At 27.1% G+C, this 15178-nt stretch overlaps 1 protein-coding gene across 2 annotated transcripts in view; it reads right to left on the minus strand.

Moving 5' to 3' along the window:
* Positions 1-15178, minus strand: part of LOC130664284 (trehalase-like) — a 62597-nt gene that overhangs the window by 21351 nt on the left and 26068 nt on the right. For both annotated transcript variants that reach the window (XM_057464171.1, XM_057464172.1), the window contains exons 2-4: positions 10862-10978; positions 6669-6970; positions 6353-6531 (exon numbers count right to left, since the gene is read on the minus strand). In XM_057464171.1, coding sequence (XP_057320154.1) covers positions 6353-6531; positions 6669-6970; positions 10862-10978 — 598 coding nt within the window. The remainder of the gene's footprint in view (positions 1-6352; positions 6532-6668; positions 6971-10861; positions 10979-15178) is intronic.

A 15178-nucleotide genomic window follows, 5' to 3' on the forward strand; every position in this document is an offset into this window, starting at 1 on the left:
AAATACAAAAATTTAATGATACTGAAGTTAGCAGACAATTAACAATTTTTGAATTTTCTTTTTTCAACAAATGAATTGCAAAAAAATAAAATAAAAATATGAACATGTAGAAAATTAAAAAAGCTACAAGTGGAATTTTTTGAATATTTTGTTTTTTTTTAATTCATCATTTTTCTAAAATTCAAAAATTATTAGACGTCGGCTAACTTTAGGATCATAAAATTTAATGAATATTATCGGAAGGAAATTTAAATTTTGCTATGTACTTATTTAAATAATTATTTATGTTATTCGTAATTTATTTAAAAATTACACAATTTTATGCCTACCATTTTAATTACTAATAATTTAATTAATGAATAAAAAAACTGTTTAACTGTAGTGATGGAGTAAGAAAAAATATTCACAAAAGTAAAATATTTTCAATATGGAAAAATGTTTTAACACTGAAAAATTTTTTTAATACCGCTAAAGAATATTTACACCAACGGCGGTGTTATTTTAATACCACTTTCGGTGTTGAAATTTAACACCGAAAATTTTAACACCTACACCACCTGTACTTATCCCAGTTTTTTTTTACAGTGTATTTAATCCCTTCGGAGTAAAATTCACTCCGAAGTGGAGTTTATTCTCGATGAAAAAAGATTTTATATAACTGTATACAGTTATATATGAATTATATACAATCGTATATAATTCTATATAAAAATGCAAAAAAGAATTATAAAATTATATACAAATGTATATATTTGTATACAATTATATAGAAATGTATATAATTATATATAGTCTATACGAATACAGTATGTAATTATATACAAAAGTATATATTTGTATACGATTGTATATGATTGTATACAATTAGATATAATTATGTACGATTGTATACATTTGGATCGGGCCATTTTTTCTATCCAATTTATGTATAATTTTATACAATTGTCTAAAATCTTTTTTCATTGGGTTTTAATACTGAAACTCCGGTCGGGGGTGAAATGAACTCCTCAAGGGATTTTATTTTAATATTAAAACTCCAAAGCGGTATAAATGCAGATTTGAATTAAATTCAGAACACTCCGAAATAACTCCGCTGAAAAAACAACCTCCCTATATACCCCGTATACGGAGTGATTTTTTTTCTAAAACTCCAAAGTGACAGAGTAAATTAGAATTTGAATAAAATCTGTTATCACTTCGAATTCACTCACAATTTTTTACATTGCAAACTTCATTAAAACAAAACAATAATAAATATAATAATAATAATAATAATAATAATAATAATAATAATAATAATAATAATAATAATAATAATAATAATAATAATAATGATAATAATAACAAATAATTAGAAAAAAAGAGTGGTCGTCAGTAATTTGGCGGACTTATGAAAAATTGTTTGAAAATTAAATAGAATAAAAGCTCACATATTTTTACTTTCTATCGGCTTAAAACTTTACTTATTACGCTTAGACTTTAATTAAAACTGAAAATACTGTACAGTGATTTGCTTTCAAACAATTTAACAACTGTTAAACTGATGATACATTGTTACATTTTATAAATTTAAAATAAACTATTTCTCAACTTAAGAACTTATTATATTAAATTTTAATTCACTTTCGTATAAAGTTATTTAATAATAAAATATTTCAATGATTTATTTTATTTTTATAAAATTCAAAAATTATAATATTATTTTATAAAAGAAAATTATAATATTTTAATATTAACGAAATCATTGATAAAAGACCTTAAATAAATATTTGAATTTATCTGATCGAAAGTTTTGCCTGGGAATAATATCTCGTGGGCGGTTAGATCAAGGATTTCTGACAGAATCGCTGATATATACTGTATAAAATACATATGATACAGGATATATATGTGCTTCTGTCAGAAAGCTTTCGAATAGAATTTAGTATTTTTAGTTTTTTTTTTTTTTTTTTTTTTTTTTATTACTTTATCGATTCGTTTCGTTTCAACAAAGAATCAGCTGGATTTTAAAATTGTTTTATCAAAACGAGTTTGCCTAGTTTATATATAATACATAAAAAAAAAACTCATCCATGTACTTTACTTTATAAATAAATGTAAATTTATTTTTTCATTAAAGTGCTTTAGATTCTTTGTTGAGTAAAATCAATTTCGTGCAACAAATTCAATTAAATTTCTTTTGTTTAAACATTAATTATGTTATTTGACGAGCGTAAACGTTATTAATATTATATACAATAGAAATACATTCCATATCAAAATTCAATAAATTCAATTGAACTTTTGATTTAATAATAACTTCGATGTGATGAATCGTATTGTCAATACTAATTGGTTTATAGTTATTCAAGTTTTAATTAAGAGTTTTTTATTATATTGTGAGTTTGTTTTTAATTTATATTTTTTAGTAAAAATTAAAACAAAAAAAAAATAATACTAAAAATAAATAATAAAACACGGCAAAAAATCGTGAATGAATTCGAAGTAATTACGGATTTTATTTAAATCTGCATTCACTCCAACTCGGACTTTTGATGTTTAAAAATTATCACCATTTTGGAGTTAAATTTACTCCAAGAGGTTTAAATAAATACAGTCCCCCCCCCCCCCCCCCCGGATTTCGTCCACGTTCATTTCTCAAATTTTTCATAGAGTAATAATAAAAATAAAAACAATAACAATAATAATACTGTGAAAAATTTGCGGAGTAAAGCGGAGTGAACACGGAGTAGATGACTTTTAATTTATTCACTCTCTTTCGGAGTGAAATTCACTTCGAAAGAGAATTATCGCAGACTGGATGATTTTATATTTATTTAATTCCCTCGGAGTGAATTTCACTTCGAAGGAAAGTTTTGGAAAATATTAATTATAAAAAAAATTACTAATACATAGTAAGCTTAGGTCTTTGATATTTTGACATTCATATTGAGAACGGAAATAATTACGAGCTCCCTTTCTATATATTCACGCGAAATGATTTAAAAAAATTATAAGCAGCTTTAATAAAACTTTTACAAATCTAATTTCATTGAGTTACAAACTGTTTGAGGACTTACATTAATTATACCACGAGATAACATTTCATATTGTACCGAACTATCAAATATTCCCATAAAATCTATCTCACTATAGCTATTCAATAATTTAATATCTTCACTCTGTATTATATGTACAAAATTACAATTGAGTGAGTTACTAAAACATTTTATAAATTAAAAACATAACGTTTTAAGTTTAATTATTAATATCTGAATTAATTATTTATTGAAATAATTATGTTTTCAATTAACAGCCGTTTCTATTAAATATAAATTTATTTAAGTATTAAAACCCCGGACCGGAGTGAATGCGGATTGAAATAAAATCCGCGTCATTCCGAAATCACTCCGCTCATGAAAAAATCCCTATTCACTCCGCATGCGAAGTGATTTTTTTTACATTCCGGAACCCCGAGCGACGGAGTGAATTCGGATTGAAATAAAATCCATATGCACTCCCGATTTTTTACAGTGTAATAATAACAATAATAATAATACACGGAGAAAATTTTATGGTAAAAGTTATCATTGAGTAATATTACAATTTTTAAACTGAATTTTATGATAGAAAATATCATTTAAATTATTAAATAATCAATCTGAATGGTAGTATTTACCAATTATATGATGAAATTTACAATTATTTATGATAATCAGAAATTATAACTTTTATTATCTTAAATAATTACTACTATTATAAACATCGTAATTCGTAATAACCTGATGGTAATAATTACTATCAGCCTAAATAATGATTACCATCTAGGCTAATAAAAAATTTTAATGTCAGCGTTACAGTCTGATGCTTGTCTATGTGTAATTTGTTTAACTGTGGAAGTGATTAATTTCACATATACACACACACACACACACATGCACGCGCGCGCCCTACACGTGTGCAGACACCCGCGCACACACATGCACACGGGTGCGCACACACGCAAGCGCACTCATGCACACACACATTCTTAGTTAAGAATTTTTACAACTTTGAATGGTAACAGTTACCATCTTCGGTTTTAACAAATGAATCGTTTATTTGAAAAACCCCATAAGTCAAGAAAACAAAATTTTTCAGGAAACACAAAAAACATTTTTTTGGAAAAGCTTGACATTAAAATAATAAATAAATAATTGAATACAATAATGTTAGCGTCTCTGAAAAAGATTCCAACAAGAAAAATTTAATTTTTTAACTGAAACTACTTAAAAAAATTATTTAAAGTTGATTGACTTATGGGGTTTCTCAACCAAACGGAAAAAAAAGTTATAAAATCATTGTTTTTTTAAATGTTTCCACTCAAATCATTTATTACACTGATAAAATGAAGTATTAAATAAAGCACACCTACGCTTTCGCGCTTGAGGTGTGCAATATGTATTTGAACTCTGAAACTCAGAAATTAGAATAGTATATTGTACAACTAGTGCGGTAAGTTGTCGATTGCCCACGAGAGCGAAGTTGAGCGCACGAACGAAGTGAGTGCGCTCATTCGCTCGAGTGGGTAATCGACAACACCGCACGAATTGAACACAGTTTTTTTTATCATTAATGCAATATAAGTACTATCTTAGTGCTCGCTGTTTTATTCTCCAAGTAGCTTTTTGCTGATTCAACTGTTGCCGCGACATTTTTGTGGGTTAAACGATAATCTGCATGCGACAAGAAGTAAATTTGAGTGCGACAAGTTTACTTGTCGCACTCAAATTTACTTGTCGCACGCAGATAATCGTTTAACGCACACAAATGTCGTGGAAACAGTTGAATGGGCAAACAGCTATTTGGCGAACAAAAGAGCGTGCGCCAAGATAGCACTTATATTGCATGAATGATAAAAAAAATTATAATTAATTTAAACATTTTAATTAGTCATATAACAGTCAACAATAAAACAACATTTGAAATTAATTTCCCAAAAAAACGCGAATTTTAAATAAAAAATAAAAAAAAATGATTTCTGTAAAACTAAAACTGCATATGTTCATTTGAGTCATTGACTTATGGGATTTCTCACTTAAATGAAATTGCTGTCACCCGGTTAATTTTTTTTTTAAACGCTGATTTGATGCATATTTCGATTGAATTCTATGGAGGGACATCCAAAGATCCCAAAAATGCAAAAAACCCAATGTCGTAAAAAACATGATTTATGGGGTTTCTCAAATAAACGATTGAAATATAGTCTTTAGTAGTTACAATTAGCATCATCGATAGTAATTGTTACTGTTATCATTTTCAATAGTAAAACTAATTATTATAACTACTGAAAAATTTTATTACCATTTTAGATAGTTAAAATTAAAAATTTTTTATTGTAGATAGTATCATGAAATTCTCTCCGTGTACATTTAATTAGACTACATAGAAAAATTCATTACCAAGTAATTATTTTTATAAAAAATGTTGTATTGATTTTGGCGACAATTGTATAGATAACAGCATTGAAATGTTGTTTCGCTGTTACTGTCAACATATATTACGTGAAATGAAAGTTTGCTAAGAAAAGCTATATTCTATAAACTAAAATCCAATAAGTTTGACATTCATGAATGTAACTGGTAAGTAAGCAAGCAAACATTTGACAAGTATAGCTTTTGATATCAACACTATACGTGCCATTTATCAGCTAATATTACAACTTCCGTTACTATATAACTTCTTGGCATGTAATCTGGCATTCAACACCTACTTTAACTCGATTTTTTATATCTCAAAAATATTATTAAAAAAAAAAAATTCATATTACTGGGAAACTTTATTATTAATCAGCATAAATTTAAAATAAATGTTTCAAGTTATAACTCATTAGTGGCTACGAATTTAAAATACATTACTATGAATTATAAAGTATCTAATTAGAAAAATTTACTATGTTCGATCAGTATTATAAAAAATTAATTCCATAAACTTTTCTATAAGTAATTTCCGCTTTTTATTTTATTTTTATTTTTAAAAGTCGGATAAACTATAAAACCTCAGGATAAAAAAAATATCAAAGAAGAAGCAAAGAAGTAAAGAGTAGAAAAGAATTAATGTGAATTCTGGAAGCCTGGGAGATATTAGATTCTAGGACAACGGCCTCTTGTTTCACACTCTAGAGACTATCCCATTTCTACCAAGAGACTCATACATAAATTTAATGTAAGGTCACTTTTATTGGTAGTTGTGGCTACTAGTTTATAAATGCATCACTTAAGATTTTTTTTATTAAACGTATATTTATTAATTAGTGAATTTCGCTTTGCTTGGATTAAATTTTTAGTTTACATGCTTTAGATAATAACAATTTGCATATTTAAAATGTACTTACCATAGGAATAAGTAGGGGAGGTTGACTTCTCATCAAGTAGTATACCCGTCCACCGTTTGGAATAAAGCCAAATCTATTTACCATTGATATAAAATTTAAAATAATTCCTTTCGCTGTTTCTTTCATTCCGGAAATTAGAAGTCCTTCAATAACCCAATAGCTGTCCCAGTAGTAAGTTTCTATAGAAAAAATATAATAAAAAATGAGCTGGTTTTTTTATTTTTCTTTCTTTCAATTATTGTGCGAAGGAGCGGCCCCGCTATTTTATGAAATATACCTCGATAAACATAGAAATTTATTCTTAATCAATATGTACCTTGAAATCTACCACCGGGGACAATAAATCCATTCTCAAGAGGAATAGCACTATATCTCTCAGGACGTGCTATTATTTCTGGTGACATTTGTCGTGATAAATTCAACCATACAAAGTTTAATTGATATGCCCATTGACGATATTTTGGATCCTGGATACGTTCGAGTATTGTGGGGTTTGATTGCCAGTCAGAAGGTGTCCAAGGTAGTACGTCAATACTACTGTGAAAATTAGCTGCTACGAATTTGGATACCTCGGTTTTATTTGGGTTACCTCCTGTTGCCGACATAAACTTTTCGAAGCTAAAATATTTTATTTTTTTATTGTTTATTTTACAGAATATATTTTTATTTTTAATTTCTCGCGGCGAATATATAGTCCAGTTAAATAGACCCCCGAAACGGAAACAGGTCCCGCCAGGTCTGATTTTTTGAGGTAAGCTTCGGAACATGATTACAAAACATATGCCAAAAAATCAAGGTAAAATTTTTATTAGACAGGTGAAAAAAAAATTAAAATTTCACCTTGATTTTTTGGCATATGTTTTGTAATCATGTTCCGAAGCTTACCTCAAAAAATCAGACCTGGCGGGACCTGTTTCCGTTTCGGGGGTCTATTTAACTGGACTATGTATACAGAAGTTATTTTTAAATAACGTAACTAGAAATTGATATTTATTTTGGAATATTTGAATTTAAATCAAATACATGGATAGAAATATGTTTGTCGATGGTTTCATTTATGTAAATTTTTTCACATGGTAAAAATAGTATATTACATACCTAGGCCAGTAAAATAAGAAAAGTCTCAGAGCACATGTAATTGTTGGCCGAGGCGAAGCCGAGGCTGACAAACATGTGGTCTGAGGCTTTCTTTTTTACTGGCCAAGGTGCGTATACTATTTTTCTGCTCGACGAAGCCGGAAAGTTGCAACTTCGTTTAGGGCAGCGGCCTGAAAGTTGCCACTTTCCGGCCGGAGGGCAGAAAAATGTTTTTATTCATTCAGTATTTTTTTTTTATATGAATTCGCCCACTTGGAAATGAAGTAAACTAACAAATACAAAAAAACTAAAATCGGTTGAGAGATGTATATTTACCAGCGAAAAATATTTCAAACGTAATATTTATCCAGATAGTACGCAGTAAAAAAAACGGTGTAAGCCCACGCTATTCCGGTGTTAAATTAAATCCTGAAAACGGGGTTAAAATAACACCGGTAGCGGTGTTTAAATTTTTCTTGGTGTTAAAAAGGATCTATAGTAATTTTTGTCAGTTTTTCTCTCAAACAAAACCTCTAAGCGCAAAATTAACAACGAAGCTCGATACATTACTCTATAATCTAGCAATCTAAGTTTTCATTTTTAAGAAATGTTTATCTGCTTAAGAGAAAAACGTGGTCAAGGTTTCCATTTACTGCACAAGTGTAACAAGAATACTACCGTTCGTCAACTCGAGTATACTGAGAAAATAATTTATCAAATATTAATCAAATTTATCAATATTTGATAAATGGTTTTACTGAGATTGTTCCCAAGTAAGTCATTGTCAAATATTAATACACAGTTTATTAAATATTAATAAACAGCTTATTAAATATTAGTAAACGGGTTTAGAAAATATTAATAAATATGGACTGATCTATAGTTTACGATTCTACATATATTATACACTATCGTGATGTAAATAATTTCTTTGTTTAATATAGGTTAGGTGGAATTTAGCAAGTCCCACTTTTTTAATAATTATTCCATAACAATTTATTTTTTTTTTAATTATTTCAATGAGCATAAAAACAATTTATTAGTTGTAATGCGTACATAAAGCAATATGTTAGGTTAGAAGGTATACCCTGTTGTATACAACGCCACCACACTCATTAATAGTATATACAAATCTCACATATCAATAGTTAATAAAAATTTATTAAATATTAATAAACTTCTACTCTTTCTACACTGAGAAAAAAAAATACTTTTATCAAGAACATTTACTTGCGACAAAAACATATATTCTTGATAATTTTCAAGAATATATAATTTTGTCTCAAGAATTCGTAGAATTAAAGGAAATAATTTTTATTTAATTCAAGTAAAGCTATTCTTTTGTTTACTCATAATATAATATCAAATTCATATAATAACAAAAATAAATTTGAAGCTTTTTTTTGTCAAGAAATTGATAATTAATAATAATAAAATAAAAATTTTGATCGGATTTCTTCAACCAAGAAATTCTTGTTTGGAAAATAGTATTTTTTTTTCTCAGTGTATCAGTGTATATTAGGGTGTGCCATTTTGAGGCGACTTTTTTTTTTTAAACAAAAAAACAGGCTGAAAACTTGTCGAAAATTTAACGCTCTACAAAAAAGGTCTCTTATCATTTTTTGATAAATCCATCTATTCGAAAGTTATTGGAGCTGGAAATCAAATCTATAATAAATTTCCAGATCTTTTTACTTTTCCAGCAAAACTATCAGACTTGTCAAAAAATGTCATAGTGCCTTTTTTATAGACAATTTTATTCCCTACAAATTATTCAGAATAAAGTTTACTCAAATTCCGCATTATTTTCTAGTAATTTTCATTTTAATGTTAAGTTCTCAGAATAGATTGGAAGACTATTATTTTTACGAACTTAACATTAAAATGAAAATAACTAGAAAACAATGCGAAATTTGAATAAAATTTATTCTGAATAATTTGTAGGGAATAAAATTGTCTATAAAAAAGGCACTATGACATTTTTTGACAAGTCTGATAGTTTTGCTGGAAAAGTAAAAAGATCTGGAAATTTATTATAGATTTGACTTCCAGCTCCAATAACTTTCGAATAGATGGATTTATCAAAAAATGATAAGAGATCTTTTTTGTAGAGCGTTAAATTCTCGACAAGATTATGCTATGAACTTATTTATATGAGGTGTGAATGCCGAGCGAGAAAAATAAAAAAATAAAAATTTTTTTTTCCCATGTTATTCAAATGGGAAATGGAAAATTAGAGATAGGCACCTCTAAATATTAATATTAAGAGCTTCGCTTTAAACAGGCTTCTTTTCTCACCTTCCTGCAAGTTTTCAGCCTGTTTTTTTGTTTAAAAAAAAAGTCGCCTCAAAATGGCACACCCTAGTGTATATGATAGAGAAGAAAAGTTCAGATCTTTCTTAAGTGGTATAAAAAAATGGGTTTATTTTTTAACAATCGGAAGTTAAATCCTATTTCAAATGCAAACAATAATTTTTTACAATTTTAAAAGACTCATGATTAGTATCGGAGCCTTAGAGGCAAAGTTTTGAAATTTTGTGTTGTTTGAAACAGTTGTTGTTTTACATTTTTAATATTATTTGTTTATTGCGCAACTCAATTGCGAAGCAGTGAGATACGTTCTGCTAACGTTTACTCGGTCTCAGCTGATTCACTTACATAGAAATCATATTTACACTTACTTAAATATTCTCGCAACTAAAACAAAATTCGTACTAATTGAAAAATAATTTATTAATGAATGAACCAAAGACAAATTCAAATCGCTTTTTGTTTAAAAATAGTAATTGAAAATAAAAAAAATGTGAAAAAATCCTATGATGTCCGTCAGTATAGACGGATGTTGGTAAACACAATAATTTGAAAAATACACAACTAATTGATCCATTTTATTTTTTATTACACTTGCATTCTCAAACAGAAGAACTTTTTTTGGTTTAATTATAATTAATAAAAATTCAAAAGTGACAATTAATGAAAAAATTTAGCTGCTACTTTTTTTTTTTTTTTTTTTTTTTTTTTTTCTAATCAGTATTTATTTTTTTTTTAAAGTCTTTCTTGCATATAAGAGCGGGAATAATTGATCACTTTTTAAATGAGCAAGTGAGTTGTGCACATTTGGATTTTCCAAGTTTTTTAAATTTTTTATTATCAAATGAGCGATTAAGTTTTGCGATTTAGGATTTTTAAACATTTTTTTTCTTTATTTTATAGGTAAGCTTTGATTAGTTTGTTTTATTGTTGACCGACCTAATTTATTATTGAAATTAAATGCTAGCAAATATTTTTTTTTTATGATAAGAAAGTAATCTGATTTATAAATATTACGATTCGGATAAATACCAAGTTAAATATTTGAAATTAAGTATTTTTATCTATAGTTCAATTTATTAATTAAAAATCAGATATTTATTGTACACTTATATTACTTACTTGGCCAAAGTTACTGACGGATCATGTAACTGATAAAGATCAACGAAGGTTTTACTATCGGAAAATACTTCTGCCAATTGTACAGTTTTCAAAAGTTCTCCATGACAATAAATTGGGCTGAAAAAAAATTAATATATTGTCAAAAATAAAACATTTCAGTAGATATATTGTCTATTATTTAAAATTATGATTTACGATTCACTTTAATTTTAAATAATTAATTAAGTTGTGGAATAAAATGATATTGTGACTTGAATTACTATCAGTAATAAATAAAAATGCTCAAGTTTTTAAATGTCTGGCACGTGGCCCGCTTGAGACGATTGCCAATAAGATTTGGAAAAAAATTTTCATATATCAATATTGCAATTTTTTAAAATATCATTTTCTCGAATGTGGCAGTATATTTTTATACGTCACTGTGGCTTGAGAATTTTTATATTTTGCTACTATATATTATTTTATTCTGTATACGATATAAATTTAGATTACGACATATATATGATTTGACATTGTAATGTTACATGATGGAATATACAGCTTATATTACCTTTTATTCTAAGACTGACCACCTGAAATTCATAGTAAATGTATTACGAAATTTTTCTTAAATTTAATTCAGTTAAGAATATATTGTACATTCTGAATCTTTTATTAAATGCAGCTCTAAGGTGACGGCAAATACGTAAAAGAATTTTTCACCAACATGTTATTTTATTTTTTATTAAAAAAAAATCTGTATATCGGTTGACCCTGCGGGCTAGCCCCGAAACCTCCCGCTGTTTTTGAGCTCCTTGAGCTCGAAAACACTGTTGTGAGTTCATTTTCAAGCTCTTCGAGCTCGAAAATACTCTTGGATGCCAATGGTTTCTTACGAGCTTTTCGAACTCAACACACATTATAGTTCATTATATCATGATTTATCCAGGGAAAATGACATAAAATGTTACTTTTTCAACTCTATGTCGTCAATTTCTTTTAAACTAATTGACGGATTTTGATGTTCAATGTAGCAGTCAGTGCATTTTATTGAGTTTCCGAGCTGATTAGATTTTGAAATCGATCGTTAGAATCGTTTTCGAGAAATTTAAAAAAAACGAAAAAAAAAAATTTTTTTTTTTTCGTAATTCTCAATTATCTTCGGGTCTACTTGATCAAATGATCTGAAATTTTCAGGAAAGTTGAAGGCCAACAACCTCTTTCGATTGTCGCAAGAACGATTTGAATCGGTTAATTAGTTTAAAAGTTATGAAAAGTTTACACACACACGCACACAAACACACATACATACACATACACATACACTCATACATACAGCCACTCGGACATCATTCTGAAAATAGTCAGAATAGCTTCCTAGGACCTCAAAACGTCGACATCTGATGAAAATTCGATTTTCGAAAATCGGGGCAAAAACATTAACTTCTTAATTTTTAAAAAATCGTCGATTTTTTTAACGGGAAGTTAAAAATGTATGAAATTCAATTAATGTAATTGAAATATTAAATTCTTATTATTTCTTTTTTTTTCCATAGTTACTTTACAAACTGTTTATTTGATAATTGAAATCAACAAAAATATTCTAATCACTGTAATATCAATTGATAAAAAGTATTTGTATTAAAAAAAAAAAAAAAAAAAAAAAAATTAATATTATTATTATTTTTAAGTACAATTATTTGGACTCTACTTTAAATTATAAGATACAATGGTTTTGCGCCACGGTCAACTGATAACGATTGTTATGACTATTATAATAAATTTCTTTATCCAAAAGACAAAAAGTATTATAAAAAAAAAGAAAAATTTAATGATATGTTTGCTTAAACTTTTTTTGTACTCCTCTCTGCTGGATGTCACTTAAGCTTTGCGCAGATTTAAGCAGCTTGGCAGCAAATAAGCGTTTTTCCAATTTAAAAAACAAAACTGAAGACTCAAAAATTTACGTACTGCTGTTTTTGTTTATTCTCTAATCTGACGAGTAAAATAAGCGGCTTAAAAAAAAAATAAAATTAAAATTTTTAGATTTACTTACTTATTATTTATCTATTTATTTATTTATTTAATTATTTATTTACATTCGTACGGAAAAAATTAAATCGTAAATGTTATGATCAAGTTATTGCAAAATCGTACTGACCGGTACCGATGAAAGCGTTTATTATTCATATTATTGTATTTTCAATAAGAGAATATATACTAACTGTGTAATGAAATTTGTAATCCTGTATGTTATCAAGAGTTAGTAATTTTTATTGGTAAAAATTATATTCATTACCACTAGTGTGACACTTATTATTGGAACAATAAACTTGGAAAAAATCGTATCGTAAACTTTACTGTATAAGATGGAAATAATTACCATCAGAGCCGAATGAGATTCCCTCCCCCTCCCTTTAACCTCTTGTCGCTTCGGACTTTAACTTTCAGCGCGGCAGTCTAATCTTTATATTTCGTTCTTATTTTATTTTTTACGAATAATTTTACGCGGTAATTTTAAAGTTATCTGTGTAAGCATCACGTAAAAATGTGTTTTTTTCACTCTAATACATTAGAATGAGTATTATATCGATTACTTAATTATTTTAACTCATTTAAAAATGTTACAATAACGCAGCTAATTGATGATATAGAAGCAAATTTTAAATATTCGATTTATTGAGATTTGTACTGTCAATTTATTTTCATTAATACGGATATCTAACAGAAATTTTGGTCAAGTATCTAGAGCCTCAAGGTCAATATTTAAATATTCAATTATTGATAACAAAAATATATGTTTTTAAAATTATTTAAATAAAATGGAATATTAGAAGCATTAAAGATGTAAAAAGTCACAAAAATTTATTATGATAGGTCATGTAGATTAAAATATTTATACTAAATTATTTAAATTTGAATTCTCAATTTCTGCGGCGCAAGATCGCGGTATGTGCGACACATTTAATTAACAGCATATATATGTAATATATAAATGATCACAAAAAAAAAGAATTTTTTGGCGCAAAAAATTTTTACTCGACCTAAAAAAAATTTTTACTTTCCAACAAAAATTTTTGCGTTATGAATTGAAAACAAAAATTTTCTTTGGGCAAGAAAAAATTCTTTGCGCCAATAAATTTTTTTCTGATCTTAAAAAAATTATTGTTCTTAATTCATGATGCAAAATATTTCTTGTGCCGCGAAATCCTTTCTTTTTCTGCGTATAATAATTTCATGATACTGAATTTGGCCGACGTCTAACAATCTTTGGATGTTTTTAAAAACTATAAATAATGAAAAAAACAATATTTCAAATAATTGCACTTATAGATTTTTTAATTTTCTACAAGTGCATTTTTTTAGATTTTTTTTTTTTAAATTAGTTAGTAGAAAAAAAAATTCAAAAGTTGTCAATTGTCTGCCAACTTCAAGATCATATAATTTCACTACATTTTTTTTATTTGAATTTTATAATATAATTATCGATAATTGTCTCGTTATTAACACTTTTTCTTTTAAATATTAATTCGAATTGCATCACTAAAAAATTATGAAATCGTGAAAGTAAACAATTTCCAATAAAAATGAGGGATTTAATTTACAATTGAGTTTTCTCAGAATGGTAAAAAAAAAAAAGTTTTAGTCATTAAACACTAAATTTTTATATTAATAATTCATTGATTCAAAGCTTTATTCGTATTTAATCGTCTGACATTGAACTAATTGTCTTCGATTAGATATCCATGCAAAAAATGTCGGTCATTACTTATTACTATTATAAAAATATTGATTTATTGACAATTAGCAAGTACAACATTTGATAAAGTCATTATTTACTTTTATTATTTATATAAATATAAGTATCGTTTAAATTGTAAACTAGAACAACTCTCTCATTGATAAATTGTTATTTATACTTTCAATGAAAAATAAATATTAATTATAAATAAATATTAAATATTATATATAATATTATTATAACATTTATTTGCTTGGCTAATAATTTTCGACCGACACATTTCATTTGTTTATTCTTATTTTATTTACAAAACGTAAATATGACGTTTAAAATCACATAAAATAAAACAGGTATATATAACGAGTAATCGAGAACAAAACTGAACGCATGGTAGGGGGAAGCCTGAAATCACCAGAAAAATTTACCCTACGTCCCCTAGATCAGGCTTATGAGGGTTAGTCGATTGTAATAGAGCTACTTTACTACAATTAACTATTTAGTTAGTAGTGTTTGACAGATGTACAGTAAAGTCGCGTTATGAACTTGCCTAGAGGGCTGTAGGAGAATAGAATTTAAGAGTTCTTGTATCCCCACTT

Source organism: Microplitis mediator, chromosome 2, assembly GCF_029852145.1.
Source record: "Microplitis mediator isolate UGA2020A chromosome 2, iyMicMedi2.1, whole genome shotgun sequence".
NCBI classification, from domain to species: Eukaryota; Metazoa; Arthropoda; class Insecta; order Hymenoptera; family Braconidae; genus Microplitis; species Microplitis mediator.